We start from the raw sequence: 20,229 nt of genomic DNA, 5'->3' as shown, positions 1-20,229 counted from the left end.
CCTATCTAACGTTAGTTCACACGCCAACTTAGCTTAATTAGATGGCTGCCAATCAGGCGAACCCGAAAACATAACATCGCGTTCGTCAGATCAGCCATCAGACGGCTGCAGTGGAAGATAGAATCTGCTTGGGATAGTCGACCGCTGGAATGGAAAAAACATGCTTTCTGTCTCTGAAATCAAGGACCGGTTACTTGAAATAAATAACTAAAGCTGCTGTAAGTGATATATTCTGATTTTAAAATAAGTGTTAAATAGCTCTATAATGGAAATAGCCATCTGCTGCTGTGTCTGGGGACTGCGACAGCATGTAGGGACTGCTAACTGCAAAACAGGCAGGAGGTTACCTGAGCCTTTAGCTAATGGCTAAATCTTGTAGTTGCAGTCGTAGCAGTACAGTTTAGTTGAGCTCCATTGTGTTGACTCTGAACCCATGTTCTTTCACACTAACTTTAACTAAACCCCCCCCCCCAACTTTGCTCTCACTGCAAGATGTTCTTTCTTTCACGGCAGAACACAATATTAATAAAGACAACACTCTGACATAAGAACTGAATGAATATATAACGGCTTCCTTTGGTCCATACAATGCATTACAGCTTTTAGTTCTGTATTACATAACACATAAATAATGAGGAGGCAGAATCAGACGGATTGGAGGAGTGTTACTCTGTATCTTCAGCTCGATAAGGTGTCGGGCTCATCTGATCGTGTGCGTTTGTTGTATTATGGATGCCCCCCCTGCTGTGGACCCAGATCCCACAACACAGCCTTCAACTCCAGTCTCAGCCCTTTCTTCTCTGTTAAAGAGCAATCCCACACGTCTTTCTTTTCTGGCTCTGAGGCATGATCTTGACTCTGCCCTTTTTTTTTCTTCTTTTACTCCCGTATCCTGTCCTTATTATCAGTACACGCTCCTGGGGATGGTGTGTAGACCTCAGTTCGTCACAGTTTGCTTTACTGGTTGCTCACGGTGTTTTGTTTGAAGACCTGCTTGATTTTTTTTTCCCCGGTCTCCTGAGAAAGTGTTTTTCGCTCTGTGTGTTGTTCAGCAACATTTTTGTTTGGGCTCGTGTGAGTTTTAGGGTGTAAAGGGAAGAGTGACAAGTACACTATCTATATATAGGCTACAAACAGAATAATAGTCACCGATCTGCAGTAGGTTTTTGCACTCTTCCTGCGCAGGAATCATTGTTCGCAGTTGGCGTGAGCGTGTCATGGGTCGTGGGATGAGAGCGCTGCCTCTTTGTTCTTCGTCTTTGCTCTTTTCTCCCTTTTCCTCTTTGTCTTCATCCTCACTTTTTTTTTTTTTTTCGCGCTCCCTCCTACTTTACCCTCCTCTCTCCGCTCACCCAATTTCCCAGTTGAACCTCTTCATCCCTCATTCTGACTCATCAACAGCTCTCACAGAGGAGAACAAAGGAGTGGAGGATGTGAACAGGCTGGATAATGGATAATAAGTATGAGAAAGACAGGTGTAGGCACCGTTTCTGTATTTATCTCTACTTCCTGACCCAACACGCCTGTGTGCGTTGCGAGCATCCTGGGTCAGTAAGTGACGTCTGTTTAGTGTCGAGGCTGGACTCACATGAAGTGGAGCTGAAGATCGCCCACTCGCTCTGTTTCCCTCTCAGCAGCACTCTCAGTTTCACAGAGTAATTAACAATAATTACCCTACTGGCTTTGCCAAATGGCCATTTGCTTTGCAACACGCGCGCACACACACACACACACAAACACAGACACTTAAGGCCAATACACGTTGAAAAGTGGTAAGCACTTCAGCGGTGGATGAACATGTGCGGCGTTCTGCTGTAATGATGTGAATGTCATACCCTGTGCTGACAGAAGTATGTGGACGCACTGTCCATGCACCCCTGCTGGTTAAGTATAGCTGCAAAATGAATACAAGTGGAAACTGCATTTGATAAAGAAAAACGTGGGAAAAATCAGCAGTATAATGAAGTACTGTAGTGCTACAGAGATACCCTGGTAAACAAACTTGTTTGGTCCAGACCCCGTCAAGTGTTACATCACCATAATACGGTAATACTGGTGAGCTAACGCAATCTGATTTGGGAAAATCCAGTTGGATAATAGATTCAGATGTTTAAAGGCTTATCAGTCACCAAAGTGTTGCACAACCAGTTGCAATATTAACAGGACATGATTTTACAACTCAAGAAAGTTGGCGACTATTTTGTCTGTTCAGCGCAAAATAACCGTCTGTCCGTCAGCAATATGAACTTGCACAGCAAACCCCCAGGAAGAGCGCCAGGATTTGAAGCCAACTTTTGTAGTGGCCAAACCGTGTTATTACATTCTCATGTGATGCACTGGGGTCCAGAAATACTTTTCCCCATAAGCTTACATTGTGAAAGGCACAGCTGTAGAAGGATACATTTTTTGAGCATCACAAACCCTGTGATAAGACAATTTCTCAATTTGAGCCATTCGGACTGGAGAGTAGAGGAGCCGCATGATTAAATCATTTTGTGTCTGGTTCGACCTTTTTGCCCGTCAGCCTTGCATTGTTTTGCCTCAAATTTACTCCATTTAAATATTACATGGTGCTGGAGATGGTCTGAGTGTAGCCTCAGGGTTTTCATGTTTGGTGAGGAACAACCTGAGTGACCTGCGCAGAACCCTAAACCTCAACCCAATCAAAGACCTTTGGGATGAATTGTAATGCTGTCTGTAAGCCGAGTCTTATCACCCAACACTGGTGCCTGACCTTAAGTAGAGCAAATCCCTGCAGCCAAAATCTGGGAACACCTTCCTAACGCGGCCTGATAAATCCTGATATATTTTCACATCTCCTCCAAAAGCACTAGCTGAAAAAAAAAAAAAAAAAAAAAAAATCTGTGTATTCATATATTACATATTTCAACAATGATGTATGGGTGACTGTTGGCACTTTCATGAAATATTGAGATTATTGATAAATAAAATGTACTAATCACACTGTAACCATATCCAAAACCCAAGACCATGTATAGTCACATATTGTGATAACAATGTATATTGTTGGCCAGTGCCAGTACTAAGGCAGAAGATTAACGGCCATAGTTGTGGAGTTAGATATACAACAGTCTCACTCGGTAGGGATTTCTACCTACTTTGTTCAGGTGTCCGCATACTTTTGGCAACATATAGCCAGTAGGGTCAGCCGACCAGCTCTCGTGGGAGTTCCCATTGACCGCCCCGCCGTGCGGTTTGTTGCAGTATTTGCCAGCAGGCATAAATGAATTAAAATATATGTCAGCTCCATCATGGAGAGTGCCACCGCTACACACCTCTGACATCGACTCCATCCTGACTGGCCGGCAGCCAGTGGCAATAGTTTGACATTTTCCCAACTGAGGCCGAGCTCCTACACTCTCAATGAAATAAAAAAAACAAAAACTCAGAAGCCAGGAACTTGCTGCCTTTTTTCGCTTACAGTTAACCTTTAAATAGGCACACAGACACATATAGAGATATATATTCGAAATCCGATGCAGAGAAACATAATGGTTTGACATCTGTGTGGGTGTATACATGTGTTCTGTTTTGTGTTTTTTAAATGACAGAACGCGTGTGCGCGTGTGCCAGAACATTTGTAGCTGTGGTAACATCCGGAGGGCAGCGTGGATCTCTCCAGTTCCTCCTGTCAGCGTCTTCTCCCATGACAAGGCCACAGCGAGGGTCCCGAACAAATACTACTATCTGATTTCTTGTTGCTCCTACTCCCTTTTTCTGTGAGGAATCTTTTTTGTGCCGCTGCGACTTCAAAAGCCGTCGCGCGCACGCAGCAGAGAGATTTTTAAAGTTTAGGCGCATGCAAAAAATGTACAGATCAGACTTCATAAATTACCATCTTTTTCTCCTCGTGTCGTCTTTGTGAAATCCTTTTTCCCTCCGTTTTTGTGTCCTCGTGTCCCCCACATTTCTATCCCTGTGTGACTGGACTTAAAAGGCCAGCTTGAGGGATGACAACTGTCGCTCACTTCACACGGCTGAGAGAGTACGGGAAGATCTGGAATGGAGCGAGATGAAAGCAGAAATTGCAGATGAGGTAGAGCAGGAAGAGAGTAGTTTTAAAGATTTATAAAGGATTGACGGCATCTGTGTCAGTCAAAGGGGGGGAGGAAAAAAAAAGCAGATGAACACACAGGCATGTTTCTCTTCACATCCACACACGAGGAGCTCTTCGTTAAAATGCGATCACCTGATTCATCAGTGACAGATGTCTTAATCGTTTCCCACTTTGAGATTCCAGTCTCTGCGTATGTGATCCGAAGGAGCAAAATTAGCTTAAATCTCATCCCCTATAAAGTCCTGAAATTGTTGATCCGTTTCATGCTCATAAAGACGGGCTCATTAAGCGGTACATGCACAGCTTTCTGCAAAGGTGACTGTGCCAAATGTTATGAATATTTTGCACTGGAATAAGGCATTCACATCAACCTCAGCACACTTTCCCTGGCAGTTTTACCGGGGTAAGGGAGGAAAATTAAATGAGTTTATTGAAAACCTCCGAAGGTATGAATAATATCCGGTATTTGCTAACAGGAACAAATTTTCCTGACTGTGTTTACTCTGAGGTAAAATGAAAATAACCCTCAGATGAGCCGGGAGCTGGATGTTCCACCTGCACAGCTTTTGCTTCGCCACATTGGCTTCACCTTCTGTAGCGGTTTCGCATGCACACATGCAGTTTGGGATGATTCTGTTAAAGGATGAATTCACCCAAATATGAAAAGTTGTCATTGTCATTCTCTGCTCATCCCCGTGCTGATTTCGGGCGTCATAGTTCACAAATTTCTTGAGCTTCACCACAAAACTCACTTTGGCATTCTCCTAAACAACTGAAATAGACAGAGACTTGTTTTAAAGCAATAACGAATGACTAAAAAAAAAAGATAAAATGCCTCATCCTAATCCAAGTCTATGGCAGCCCTAAAATCCAAAATTGATTTGAGAAGATGTTGTTTATACCCTTTTTTGAGCTGAGATCTTCACTGTAGCTGCTATGCTTATAGCGTTGGCGCGCACCCTGTCTGAGGTGGGTGGAAATAATGTCTTTACAATCAGTTTTGGATCTCGGGGATTCAGGAAACTTGGATTATGCCAGGCACATCTGTTCAACCACCCAAAGTAACCCAGTCCATGTTGAGCTGACTAAAGTTTTTAACTTATCCCTGAACTTGATATGGGTCGATCACAGGTTTCTATATTTATCATTCATGAGAAAAGTATTTGCAGAACAGCCTCAGAGTTGAGCTTCAGATCAATGTTTCGATCAAAAGAATAACTATTTAGAGAACAAGGTTTTTATAGCCTTGAATTAATTAACTTCAGTCAACTGCTTAATTAAGGATTTTCCTTCATCATAAGTACAGATATTGACACACTTTACTTTGATGATACACCCCGATCCTCGTAAAAAGCGCTTTTTAAGGGACTATTTTCAGTGTGTTGCTGCATATTTGGTGTGTGAGTATATATCTGCTGCAGCAGGTACAGCGCATATGGCTGACTGAGGCGTTTGTAATAGTTTTTGTACATCAACCGAGGTCTTTCCCTACTCTGTATCTGCCCTTCTAGGAAGTTCCTGTCGGCAATCCCTGTGAATTTTGCACGGCGGTGAATCTTGATGCCGTGTTTGCACAAAATTGCAAGGTCGCGGAGCATATCAGGTTCTAGCTCCACTTAATCCCAGGATAAATTAGTAGTTTGTTTTGGTCTTTTTGTAGGCTTTGTTGACTGCAAAATAATATATTTTTCTGAGATTTGTCCTCTAAGGTTATTGTAGTGTTTGTAAATAGACACACAGCAGCTCCGCTTTAGATTCTCACAAGTGGTAAAAGTGGGTGTGTGTGTGTGCCAGAGAATGCCATCTCATGCTGCTCCTAATCCCTCCCAGATTGGGGTCAGTGGGGCTGTTGGAGGATCTCGGCATGTTTTCAACCTCAGCCCAGCCCTCGGAAATGCTAAGACTGACTGCTGCTATCTGATTGGTTCTGCCACCCAGACATGTCTGTGTGTGGGGATGTTACTGGCCCAGAGGACTTGAGATGAAGTCGGAGTGTTAAGTACCCGCTGTAAGAAGCGGGCCGAGGGATGTGAAGAGTCTCCCCGCTGTTGTCACGCACTGTCCCCTCCCGGCGGGTCCGCAGAGGGGACGCGAATTGAACTGTCACAACTGGTGTTAGGGATGCGGTTGTTATAGTAACTACCGGCTGTTCTCAGAGGCCCTCAGCATCATGTGGGAGGGTTGCTATGGCGATGGCAGGTTGTAGCGTAGGTGTGTTGTTGTGGTAACTGTTTGTCTATGCGAGCTCAGCTGCCGCTCACTCAGTGTTGACTGGAGAAGTCGGGAGTGAGAGGACCTGGCAACAGCAGGCCCTTCAGGGAGCAGGGCACGTGTTATTAAAACGATCTGGTCTCGACGGAGCACCTCGTAGTTTTGTGACAAATACGTATCACGACGAAGATGCAAACAACTGATCCACTAACGCGATTCCACCCAGAACATGTCTGCAAAGCTCCCACGTCTTGTTTATTTTGAATGACTCATTTATTTCTGTGGACACTGTCACGAGATCACATCGTCACGTTATGATTCCTCTGCAAGCAGCTGAATGATGCGACTTGAAAATTATGATCGCCGGGCAGTTTCCGCCATTAACATGAGCAGATTGCTGAGCCTAAACCTGCAATAAATAAAGCGGCTGAACGTAAACACTAATGCGGGCCCGCTAAGATTCCCATGTTAGTCATTTTATCATACAACAAACAAACACATATATCAGCCCAATAGTTTTATCGCAGCCCCTGACTACTGTTTGCCTCCCTCAATGCTCGGCTGTTTATCAAGCACTCAAGGTAATGGAGAAGAGGATTAGAGGACATATTTCAGTCAGGCCTCGTCAGTATTTTAGGGATTGCTTTGAACTGTCGCGAGGAAACTGTTTATTTTCGTCTGGACTTATATCTCCATCTCATTAAAATGCCGCCCTGTCCGACCCACCTGATTACTCCCTTTCTTTCCCTGCCACTTCTGCTTCATCGTCGCTTTCTTTCTTTGAGTGTCTTGTTAAACTCCAGTAACCAGATGTCAAGCCTCTTCTCTCCGCCTCCTCTATCTTTTTTCTCTGATCTCTCTGCCTTTGTTCCCCCCCCGTTTGTTTCATTAGCGGTGTCTATTTCTCTGTTCTTGCAATCCCCCCATCTCTCAATTTTACTCATGTTTGCACACACGGACTCGTGAGCGCACACACGCTCAGAAACATGCCTGCGTGGTAGGAATGCAGTCTGTACGTACACGCTTCCATGACTGGTGGATCAAGCTTTTTTTTTTTTTCTTGCATCTATGAGCCACCTGAGATTTTAGGACCCTTTGACAGAATATAACACCGGGCCCCAACAGATCATCCATGTGGGCTGCATTTCTGTGACAAGCCACAGCCGCTAAACACATTTCATGACCTCGATTATTAATAGTAAATGGACCTTTTCAGGCTGGAATCTCTACCATAGTCTGATCTGAATTACCTCTACATCATCGTTTCAACCACCTTTTTCACCAAGCAGGAAAGTAGCCTCCTACAATGTGTAAACAGGAACGCGATTTTAGCATCTGGGAAATCCTCACTTCGGGAGAAAGTAGGAAGTAAAGTAAGTGTTAAGTTAAAAACATTATTATTCTTCTATGAGACTATAAGTTATTTGTTTTAAACAATCTCTGCCCTGGGAGAAGTAGAGGAGGGTATATACATTTTATCCCAAAAACCGGTTTATCCGTCATTAGCTCCATGGATTTTTCTTGCAGGATGAGCTAGGTACAACACAATACTTCTCACCTTGTTCTCCTTCAACTGAGAGTTGGTTGGACAAAGGAAAATGCATGTTGGTTTGTGAGCAGGATTACACAAGAACTACTGAGCAGATTTCCATGAAACTTGGAGAGAGGATGGGTCAGATAGCCCCCTGTAGCTTTTGGATCCAGAAAAAGTGGAGGATCCAGAATTTTTTTTTCTCACTTTAACACTGTGAGATAGGGTGTTTGTTTTTGTTTTTTGACATTTTGGTTAATTGATAGTGAATAATGCATCAATCTTGATGAGCAAAATTCAACCCTATTTGGGTGGCTGGTACAACAGCCTGATCAAACTGTCTGACATGTTCAGATCTCCAAACATAAGAGCTGCTGGTTATGTAGAGACCCATTAGTTTAAGTGGATGTGTTTAAAGAAAGAAAAACCATGAAAAGCAAACTGAATTTTAAAGCATCCTGCTGAAAAACGAGCACCCCCGCCCCCCACCCTCCTCCAACGCACACCGCTTCTAGGCATTCAACAAGCGTAGCTCTTCTAGTCCCATAAATGCATAAATAAACAACTCTTAAAACAGTTAGCCTACTGTTTACTGCTGTAGGTGTGTGTTTTGTGCTAATGTTAGCTGCTGAAGGAATCACTGCCGCTCAGCTCTGTTCTTTGGCTCAGAGGCTGTTAGCTTAGTGATACTGAGTTAGCGATAGCTGCTGACTGTGAACGCAGCACATTGTTGTCATTGCAAATCACATCCACATACTTCATGTCTCACTCACATGTGAAATGCTTTGAGAATGACTTACCATGAATTCTACCTTTATTCTATCTTTCAATTCTTTTCTGCCTTTTCTGTCCTTTTTTTTGCCAGCCTTGATTTGGTCTTGAATTATTGTTTGACTGTCTGCACAGACAGCACCGGCTGGGCGCTGAGCACACAGACCAGGACGGACTGTCAGCTAGTTTCCACTGTTCCGAGTAGTGAGCACAGCTAGGTAGCACTCAACCGTTCAATGTTTGTACTGAGGAGTTTGATATGACAGGGCACCTGGATGGTTTGAGCAAAAAGGAACGGACAAATACACCATAAAATGTCCTGCATGTTTCCCTGCCCCTGCACACCCGACCCAAATGTGGAGCAATCTTATTTTGGATGCCTTAAATCATTTCTTTGGTTAATTTTTGTTCTGTTTTCACATAGCAAGGGCCCCATTTCTGTAGGGCAGCAACTAATTATTTTAATGATTGATTTTTCTATGAATGATTATCATGAATAAAGGTGCAATATGTAGATAAAGAATTGGCTACCTGTCAAATAAACACTCATATCAAACAGGGGGCAGCGTTTCGCCATAGCAACTGCTAACTGCTGCAAACTATAGCTGCCTTTAGCAAGTAGTCTTGGTTAATTGTTCATCTGACGGTCCGGATTGGGAGCTCAAATCACCAGAAGAGCGCTGGTGTCACCACTAGCACAAAAGCCTTCAACTGAGTTAGGTCAGGGCAAACTTCACTAGGTATTTCACCTGTAGTGATGAACTGTTATTCTTTAAAATGTAAAAAAAAAAAAAAGTGAATAATGCTCCAAAAACAATCACTATTACTATCACAGATGACAAGAAAAAGTAGCAAATCCTTCCATTTGAGAAGCTAAAATCGGCCAACGTTTGACATTTTTGTTTGGGAAATGTCCGAAACAATTGTTCCATTATCACAATAGCTGGAAATGAATTTCTATTCACTCAACTCAGTCATTTGACTTGACAGCCTGGGCCCCCCGGACTCATCCTCGCGTCCCACCCCCGTTTTTGCTACGCTCCTGATGTTTCCCCATAGCAGGTGACTTGAGGAGAGGAACAGACCTCAAACACGCTGATTTGTAGTCTTCACAATGACAATCCCTTAAGAGCCTGAATAGCCAAACATCTTGACAAAGCACTCCACTAGCATAAGCTCTCACAAAGCACTTCCATTTTCAGGCTTCTTAGAAGGGCTCACAGTCACCACATGGTAATACAAGAAAGCTTCCCTCGGCATTTATTCGCTCAATTCATTTCATTCCAGCCTGGCTTAAATGGTTGACTGCTGTCCATTGTGAACAGCGACGACTTTGTATATACTGTTATCAGGCGTTGTGTACAGTGTGTGTGTGCACGTGCATGTGTTTGTGCGTGCAGTAACACCGTCCCTGTGCTTGCAGCCTACAGCCGTGAGGCCGTGCATTAAATGATGATAGGAGGACAAACAGGAGAGCGTCCAAACACAGCCTTTTGTTATCACAACCTCGCGACTTTTCCTCCTCTTTCGTCACCATTAATCTGTTATGGTTTTGGAGTCATGGGGTCCAGTGCTTTCTATCCCTCCCACAATCTTTTCTTCTCTTCAGCACCCACTCATGTACAGTGGCACATATCCAGAAATACTCCCTTCAGCTCCTTTTTTTAAAAGCTATACGTGTTTATTTCTGTCGATGTGTGGCGCGTTCACAGCCCGTTTTCTTAAATTATCACATCTTGATGTCTGTGTTGCTTACTAGCACTTGACTGTCCTCCCTCTCTCATCTCCGTCGCTCTCAACCATCTGGCTTGAAGTCCGTCTTCTCTTCTCGGTTGTGTTGTCGATAGAAGAGCTTGGATGAATTTATTACCGCATTTTTTTTTTCAACTCACTGTTTGTATATTCAGTGTGTGTGATCAAAAAATACTCAAAAGGTTTACTGAGAGGAAGAGCGGCTGTAAAGATGCCCAGCTTGGAGCTGTTGTGTTTTGCTATAGCCGAGCATATAGGATAGAATCAGTCTGAAAGAAGTGACGGAGTGCCCCCTGAGGCATCCGGCTGATTGAGATTTAGAAAACACCATCAACGCACGGTGACATGTGTAACTCATGTATGGAAGCGGAAATAGAGGGCAGTCACCTCAGAACAAAAGCTCGGTTGTATTAACACCTTTCGCTCACGCTCGGGACTCAATCAGATGCTGCACCGCTCCCAGCAGAAGGCTTGTTTATTTTCACTTCCGTAATAGTAATAGTCTGCTTTGTTGTGAAAAGGCCTACACATTTAACAATATCTTTGTACGGCCTTTAAGGGGAAAAACTTTTCTACACTGACTCAGGATGTTTGAGGGGCAGGTGCGAGGAAAATGAATAGGGCACTAGCTGTACCGGAGTGCTTCCTCGAACACGGGGGGCACCAGCTACAAATGTTGGGGCACTGGTGCATGAACTAGCACCCTAAGGGGCAATTTATCAGGTTTTATCTGCCATAGGGGCATCCAAGTGAGCACTTTCGCGGTGTTTTTTTTCAAACACAGGGGGACCAGCTGTATGTGATAGGGCACCAGTGCACAAAAAGGGTGCCATGAATGGCACTTCACCACATTTTCTCCACTGAAGGGGGGTTTATCATGTTTTATCCAAGAGGGCACTATGCATATTGGGTGCTTACATCCCAAACAGCCTCCATGTTTCTTCACTCTGACTTACTTCTCTCTCTTCTTTTTTATTTCCCTTTTTTACTTCAGTCATCGCCGACTCGTTGACAGTGACAGCTCCAGCCCAGACCCTCTCCAAGGTGGAAGGCGACACGCTTCAGCTCACCTGCGAGGTGTCTCGGACCACGCTGCAGCACACTCACTTATCGGTGGGCTGGTACCTGCGGTCCCCGGAGGACGCGGCGGCCCCGCCTCAGGAGCTCGTCACCTTGTCGAGGGACTTCGTTCTGCGCTCTGGTGGACCTTACCGGCAGAGGATGGCGGCGGGGGACCTCAGGCTGGACAAGACCAGCGCCACCGCCTACAGGCTGACCATTCACAAGCTGCAGCCCGTGGACCAGGGCCTGCTCTACTGCCAAGCCGCCGAGTGGATCCAGGACGCAGACGGCAGCTGGTTCGCCATGACCCGCAAGCAGAGTGAGAAGACGCAGCTCCGCGTTCAGCCCACTGGTGAGTGAAGGGAGGAGAAGGAGGGAGGCTGGGGGTTGGGGGATAAAAGATGCTGGTCTACTCTTGGGTCCCCTTTGACAGACACACGCACACAAGCATGTGGGCCGGCTTCCTCTGATTGCTGATCAGTATCTCGCACTAAGCTCATTAGCTCACTAAAAAGGGCTTAACCAAACCTCCACAGACAGCCCACTTTTGTACTTGTGTCTGTGTGACGGGCAACATTACAAGCACGTCCAAGAATAACTTAACCAGCTTCGAACAGCGCGGGCGCCTGACACGGGAGGCCTATGGATTCCTACACATATACATACAGTCTCCGAGGCAACAGGTAGCCGAGAGATCAGGAGCCAAAAATGTTGTTTTCAATCACTCATTCCTCGCCAACAATGGCACCAGTCTGGTCCGTAGCTGAGTGCATTAGTGGAAGAAACCTCTCTGGTTTGGCATGGTTGCCAACTCTGAAGGAGGAGATTGTTTAAATGATGGGAGGGAGAGGGGAAAGTTTAGAGCGGGGTGCATGATGTATGATGTCAGTAAGTGGGAGAAACAAAGAGTGTGTTGGGGCGACTGATGGACGAGCGGGCCTCAAATTATGATGACCTAATAAGCTGTCAGAGACAAAGGCATCTTTATGACTCCTCGCATGTGCTCGTACCCTCCCACCCGAGGCGACCCCTGTTGCACCCACCGCGTTGTATTCCTCACCCATAAAGAATCTCTTTGTATGCTTCCAAGAAAGGGCGACAGAGATGGGTGATAAACCGCTCTCGACATTAGCTCAATTAACAAGGCGGCACGCGGTGGCAAGTGGTCTCATGCCAGTAAATCATTTCAAAGTGGAGTCGCTCCTCCGTTAAGTGTCAGATCTGCTCTGGACCGATACAACTTGATGGTGCCCCAGATAGTGCCGGCTGGGTGGATGAGGGGGAGAGAGCTGGCAACGGGATGTAAAGCAGGTTTGTCAGATGAGTTCCTGCTCCTTCAGGGAGGAGACACAAAAGAGCCCCCTCCAACCCGAGCACCCGTCATCACTCTCTGTCTGCTCTGTAATCTATAATGGATGGAGGTGTTGTTGCGTGACAGAGAGAATACAGCAGGGTTGTGTATGGGGCTCGAACTTGAGTATATGTGTGGTTTCGTTTTGATTTCTCCTTGTGTACTTTACTGCTCAGGGAGGGCACAACTTGCACACCTTCAGGCTGGACTTATGTATTTGGTGTTGCACCTGTCCGCGTGCATATTTTTACAGAGAGAGGGATTTAGAAAGGAGAGGGAGCCGCTCCTCCATTAGGCTCCTATTATAAAAGATGGAGTGGATCTCAAGACAGCCCCATCACTAGCTAATCACCCACAGCTTCAGCATCAGAGAGGGGAGCGACGGACAGAATCCTAATGTACCTTTCGCTCACACTTTTTACCATCTCATTCTTTCTTTTCTCGCTTTTTTTTTTTCCTTCTCCCACCTCCTTCCTCCCTCTCACATCACCTCTCATTTTCTGCAGTCATGTCTCATCACTGCACTTTTCTTCTTCTTCTTCTTCTTCTTCTTCTTCTTCTTCTTCTTCTTCTTCTTCTTCTTCTTCTTCACCCACTCCTTCTCCTTCCAATCCTTCTGACTCCTCCTGCCAGCTGCACTTAATACTCTTCTTTTTCCCTTATTAGCTCTAAACGCTATCACATTCTGGACCTGGGAGGTTTTTTTTTTTCCTACCCTGTGTCTCAGTCTGCATCCTGCTGAACCCTCCCTGTAAAACACGGCACTAATAGAGCTCCATGCTGAGTGGTGTCAAGGTCTTGTCAAAGCAGGTCATGGCCCTTTTAGATTCACTCCCTCTTCCTTCAAAATTAATCACACTCAAATGTCATAATACAATGCTCTCGCTGCTCTTTTTTAGCATCTGTGGGACTTTTTCATCATCCCTGTGCTGTTGTTTGCGAGTACGCGTGCACTCCTGCTGCAAGCGGTCATTATTTTCGCCATCAATTATCATCATTTAGACTGCAAAATATCAAATGTAGTGGAAAAACTCCATCCAAATGAGACAGATGCAATGATATGACTGTAATTGACAGCACTATAGAACCTGTACGTGTAAACAATACCGCTCTCACTCCCACCATAATGTTCCCCTGCGTAACGAGCTCCACACTGACGACAGGCTTTGAACTTTTCCACATGAGTGTGTTTCTCAGGAAGTCTGTTTAAAGTCTTTGTAATTACAGCTCGGGGCAGCCACCTCACTGAGAGGCAAAGCAGCCGTCTCTGATACACACTGTGCTCATCATCTCGAAATTAATACGGCAAATACTACTGCGCACACGCGGCCCGTACACGCACGTGCAAACACGGGCGCACATGCGCAGACAGCCAGCATAATATGGCTCAACACTGGCAGTATTTACTTTCTCTGCTCTGTCTTAGAGAAGGAGGAGGAGGAGGAGGAGAGCGCCTGACTCTGTTTCAGACTGCTGAAGAGAATTTTAATTAGATGTGTTTTTTATTGCAGAGGTGAAACCAAGGGGGGCAAGAGAAGAGCGCTCTGAAAGATCAGCGTTTTGCAGGAGCGATGCACTGCGTGACCTCAAGCTTCTCTAGTTTCTACTCTCTCTCTCTCTCTCTCTCTCTCTCTCTAACCAATAACCGATGCTATTTTATAGCCCGGTCCATCCTTGACCACCTCTAACAGCCACCCCCACAATCCTCTTCCCCTCCCTCTCTCTCTCTCTCTCTCTCGCTCTCTCGCTCTCTCTTGCATATTAAGAAAAAACCGCAGCAGTGTCATGCATTTCAGCTGCGGCCCATATTTAGACATCAGCCTTGTTTTAGGCATCAGGAGCAAGTTGTTGTGGGAACGTAACAAGTATCACTCTCTTGAAGCGATCGCCCACACACCTACGCTCTTTCATTTCTGCAGCTTTATTTAAGATCCAGTGCTGTATTCAAGGGTTTTGTTCTTTTTACCTGGATTGTATAAAATTCTTATCTGACAAAGACACAACGATGTGCAGCATTCAAAAGGAGGATTTTCTTTTTTGTTTCACACATCACAGAGTTGTATCGCGCAGTGTTTCCCTTGGAGTATGCAACTTTTTGCAGCCATCTCACATTTCTGAGTGTTCTACTAAACATTCCTTTTAAAATATGTGATATATAATATTTCTGCATTTAAATGACCTAAAACGACGAGATCTTTGTTACACATCAAGTTGGGTTGTGTAAATATAGCAGTTCCTGCGGAATGGCTATTCCCAGGAGAGGGAAGGCGGGTGGGGGTGCCAGTACTTGACAACCTGAGATGAGACTCAAGAATCAACATTTTTCCATCTGAATCACTTTGGGAGTTTGCCTACATAACATAGTATTGCTTTAATCCTCCTCTTTAATTGTCTCTCTATCTTCAATTTTTCTCTCTCCGAGCATCGTTATCTGCTTTTTCCGTCAGCAAAGGTAAAAGGTCATCCCCAAAAACCACACCTCGCTTTTAGGGTTTGTTTGAACCTGCGATTCCACATGTGGAAGAAGCTTGTTAATTATGCAGCTGATCAAAAACCCACCGAATGACCTCTCGACAATTGGTTGCACTCACAACACAACCGCATAAGTAGCCTTGTAATAAATAGGAGAGGTCGCATCGGAAGTAAAGTGAATGTGAGGGAAACACTAGCATTCTTATCCTTAAATGTAACAGTGGTTTCATTTGGTCAGCTGCTACTATAACTCCCTGGGAGACATCAGATGATACGTCAGAGAGTGAATATATGAATAGAGTTTCAAGACATTACCTCATCCATGAACATCTATTACTGAATAATTCTCATTAGCAACGGTGGTGGTTTAACAAGGTAGACTAAAACTCCCATGATCATGTGCTACATACATGTGTTGTTTCGAGACCCCAAGTGTTAACACATTATTTTTCCTTCTCTTTCCCTTCTGTCTTTCTCACTCAGATCGGGACTTCAGCATCCAGGTGAGCACGGAGCGACGGTCCTTCACGGCCGGTGAGCCGCTGGAGCTTCGCTGCACCATCGAGGCCCAGAATGTGCCGGAGCGTTTCTTCTCGGTGTCGTGGGTCTTCAGCAGCTCACCGGTGGCCGTGGTGGGCCCCAGTGCCGTGCCTGTCCTGGGCCCCGATTACGTCGCCCGCGAGGCCGCCGGTCACATGACCGTGCGCAAAGAGAGCCCCAACGTGCACCTCCTCAAGCTGCAGCACCTGCGCCCCGAAGACGCCGGGAAATATATCTGTCGCGTGACGGAGCGGGAGAAGACGCCCACTGGAGACTTCATCGACCGCAGCAAGAGGTCGCGCAACGTCCAGATCACAGTCCAGCCACTTAGTGAGTAATAATCTGTTCATGAGGCCACTGGCTTAGTTGTCCTTAGTTGTCAATTACACTAAGAATGATGAGCTTTCCATAATAACAGTTTTATCTTCATGTTGGCAGTATGGGATGTCATGCTGTGCTCCTCTCCAGCTTCTCCCTCTATCTGTCTGCCTCTGTCTCGCCCTCTTCCTCTCTCCCTCTCTCTCTCTTCAAGGTGGCCTATAAGAGATAGTCGCACAACCTCTATTGTCAGCTGTGAGTAAGAGGGGAAAGGATAATGCTACTCTTATTCCTGATGTATTTTCTGTTTGAGTGGATTGCTAAGGATTGGTAATGCAGCATTATGGTCCTTTCCATTTCCTTGGCTTAGCTGGGAGGGGAGGGTAACACTATAGCAGGATAATGGAGAGCAGAGGAGTCCAGACTCAAGGAGTCTGTGCTAACAGCCATGAAATTAAAGCGTGGAGAAAGAAAAGCAGCAGAGAAAGGCGCCCAGCTCTCCAGGGCCCTCTAAGTGGTTCCCCCGGCTAAATTAATGTGTTCTGCTGGGGCTAGACCTCTTCAGCTGGGTTAAGCAGGGCTGGCCGATGGGGGCTGTGTCGGGCTCGCAGCTGAGCGGATGCAAATTTACAGTCCAGCCTTTTTAAAACCCTGCTCACAATCCTCTCATCACTCACTGAGACTCCTCTTCATCTCGGTGGCAGCAGGAAAACGCCCCTCTCGCCGGTTTCCCCCTCTCTTCTCCCGCTTACCTCCACGTCTCAGAGGACTGGAACAGTGTGCGGAGACAGCTGCTCACAGCATAATAAAACATAATAACCACAGAGTAATATCTCCTCCCAAGCAGCCAACGCTACCTTATCCTGACCGTTCCGTACCCCCTGCTAAATCAGCCCAAAACAATGGCCCTAAGCTTCGCAGCAGTCTCCAGGGAACCACTCTGTATGGGAGGTTTTGTTTTTCCAACAAAAGACCTTAATGGCCCATAAAGGATGTTTATGGGGTTTACACAGGATAATGGCCACGGTTATTGGGAGAGAACTTCCGCGAAAAACACAGCAGTGGTGGTCAGGGTGGACATGTATTTCATGCACAAACTATCCTCGCACACCTGGAAACAAACTCGCACGTGACTCCAAGATGCGCTTCATCACTCTAATTGGGGGAACTGGGGGAGAGTCGGTAATGAGGTGCGACAGGGGTTAAAGTTGATGAGTCGGAGGCAGGCAGAGGTGACAGCAGAGGAAAAGCAGAGGTAAACACTTGTGACAAATCAGTGTTGATGGATGAGTTTACCTTTGCAATGAGAAAGGGAGAGAGAGCTTACATGCCACACCGAATCTCGATCAAACGGTAGAAAGGACAAGTGCAAGGAGGGGGGGGGGGGCATGGACTGTAGGCAGTATGGTGGTACAGTGGTTAGCACTGTTGCCTCACAGCAAGAAGGCCCAGGGTCCTGCCTTCCCGTGAGGAGATGAAGTCGCATGTTACTCCTCCGGGTCCTGGGTATGATCTGGAATCCTTCAGGATGGGTTGAATTCAGAAGTGTATGTGGTATATAAAGATTCTACTTCTTCTTGTAATAGGGATAAAAAGTCGTTTGCGATTGGGGAAAATGTGAACATTTAACCTGTACTTATTCCTGGACACTGATGTTATATAAAATGCTCCTAAAGTGAGTATCCCAGTCTAGTCCAAATTAAATTCAAATCTTGTTCAACCATTTGGAGGACAGGCATGATTTTGGGCTCCTTTCGAAAGGTTATAAGGCTGAATTTCCTCCCCAAGCTGTCATACTAATGTATCTAGAGGAGTTTGAACACACTGAATTATTTATGTATTTTTCCTGCCTACATTTTTATAATGCAAATATAAGCCTGAAGATGACCTGTAACTGCCCCCATTAGCCAGAAAACCCAATGGGTCCACATTATATAGTCTTACAAATGTAATAACAATATCACTGAAAATGGACACTTAACTATCGTTTCTCTGAGGGAATATCCAGGTGCCTGGCAAAATAAGCCATTTTATTACCTCAAAATACTTCTGCCCAAGAGTAACAAGGGCACAAATAAAGTTCTTATTTACAGTAAGTTTGTGCATGTAGAATAGTAAAAATAAACAAGTGCTCCAATGGAAGAACAGCTTACTGAAAGAGAAAAATGAATGAAATGACGTCAACTTGCATTTCTAGTGCTAGGTCTGGCTTTGAAATCTCATTCGCTACATGATGCATCAAACATCAAGCGCGAGTGGGGGAAAAAAAGAGAGTAGGTCACTTGTCTACATGATCACTCATTGGCTGTTATAAGTTCTAGGGCGGGCATAGAAGCTCATATCTGCTCAAATGAGCTGTCAATCCAAAGGCTTTCGTATCAGGATCAACAGTTTAGAGAGCTAACGCAGTCTGCTGTGAAATGACAATGTTCTTTTCATCTGAGATTGCAGTTTTTTGCCGTTGTGTCACAAATTCAATCGTGGAATACTGTGTTCTGTACTGAATGTGTAACTGAAATGAATCTGCTGGACATCTAGAACAAAAAAAAAAACAAAACACAGATTTGACGCACTGCTGAAACAAAGGACAGAATAGTTTGAGAAAGACAAAACTGTCCAGACACCAGACAATTTAATGGGAAGAAGGTGGTGCGTATCTGCTCGCATAACTGTCTAACAGTCCTCTCTTCCTGTCTCTCTGTAAAAAAAAAAATAGAGATGGAATACAATACGCTCTTGGGCCATGGAGACAAAAGTATGAAGCTGTTACAATGGAAAAAGAAGAGGAAAAGGATGAAGGGTTTTCCCTTTGTTCATTTGAGTGTGATAGAAGCGAGCAGCAAGTTTATTCCATATTCACAGAGAGCTCATGCTTATTAAGAGGGCCGGTGAGCTGAGAGGGAAGCGGCAGAGCTTGGCCTGAGGGGAGAAGGGGGAAAAAAAAAAAAAAAAAGAAATGAGAGACTTTAAGCCACACCCCCACAAGACAGCAGCACCGGCCCCTGCTGAGCCGAGAGAGCTTTTGGGTCAACCAGAGCTCGGCTGTGTTTGATGGACGTTGAAGTGATGAGAGTCGAGATAAAGCAGAAAAACAGAGCAGAGGAGCCAGTAAAGACTTTTATCCCCTCTCTTCTTCTGAAGTGCTGCTGAGCCCTGTGATCTGAGCCTTTCCTCCTGTTCCCGCCTGGAACTGGTCAACACGGGGTTCAGAGGGACAACCTTGGCACACAAACTCACCAGGGCCTCTTCTTCTAGCTGGCACTCGGATGTGCCTGAGGCCGGTTACCAAACCGCTCCATTGTCCTCTCACATTCACACACTCGCCGAGGTCAGATGGTGTGATGCTCAGGGGAAAACAGGCTTGGCAATTTGTTTTATTGCCCCTGGCCTCCTGTACTCTGTGAATGTTTTAACCCAGGAAGTGTGATTCTTGTTGTCTCTGTGATTCATCCTGAGATGGAGCTGAGATTTTGAGGATTTTTTTTCTCCAGTACGCGCCTCATGCTCACCTCCCTGCTCTCTCTCCGTTTTCTCTCCCCCCTTTTTAGAGAGCAACATCACAGTGGCGTTATCCAGCAACTCCTCGGAGGTCCTCGAGGGCGATGTGATCCAGCTGACCTGCTCGGTCTACACCACCACAGGCCCCCTGTCTGTTGTGTGGCAGTGGACGGACAAGCAGGCGACTGGAGCGGTGCAGGAGGTGGCCTCCGTGGATCGGGAAGGCACCGTGTGGCACGGTGCGGCCTACAAGGAGCGCTCCAGCTATGGGGAGATCCGCGTGGAGAAGATGCAGAGCGACACGTTCTCTCTGTCCCTGTACAACGCCTTGCCTGGAGACGAGGGCCAGTACAGCTGCACAGCCACCGAGTGGCTTCAGACCGGCACTGAGCCGGAGCTGACCTGGGAGAAGATCGGAGAGAAGTCAGCCACCAAGATGGTCACTGTGAAGACTGTTGGTAAGTTCCAGCCGTCCTGATCCAACCCCCGGTGATACAGCCAGGGCAGTAAGGCACAGCAGGAGAGAGGGGGAGTAAAACACAGAGAACATGAAAATCATTTGTAATGACTGCCTCCAGTGATGTCACTCAGTGAATAAGTTGCATTATGAGTAATGTAGGCGCCAGGTTTTGCAAAGCAGTCTTC

General features: G+C 45.7%; 1 protein-coding gene across 1 annotated transcript in view; it reads left to right on the top strand.

Annotated features, from left to right (window-relative positions):
- The window catches only part of igsf3 (immunoglobulin superfamily, member 3), an 82,196-nt gene that overhangs the window by 39,827 nt on the left and 22,140 nt on the right, over positions 1 to 20,229 (top strand). The window contains exons 3-5 of the mRNA XM_037109055.1: positions 11,338 to 11,757; positions 15,712 to 16,098; positions 19,635 to 20,042. Of these exons, the coding sequence (XP_036964950.1) occupies positions 11,338 to 11,757; positions 15,712 to 16,098; positions 19,635 to 20,042 (1,215 nt within the window). The remainder of the gene's footprint in view (positions 1 to 11,337; positions 11,758 to 15,711; positions 16,099 to 19,634; positions 20,043 to 20,229) is intronic.

Source organism: Acanthopagrus latus, chromosome 9 (genome assembly GCF_904848185.1).
Source record: "Acanthopagrus latus isolate v.2019 chromosome 9, fAcaLat1.1, whole genome shotgun sequence".
In the NCBI taxonomy this organism is placed as follows: domain Eukaryota; kingdom Metazoa; phylum Chordata; class Actinopteri; order Spariformes; family Sparidae; genus Acanthopagrus; species Acanthopagrus latus.
This window is presented reverse-complemented; position numbering and strand designations above follow the sequence as displayed.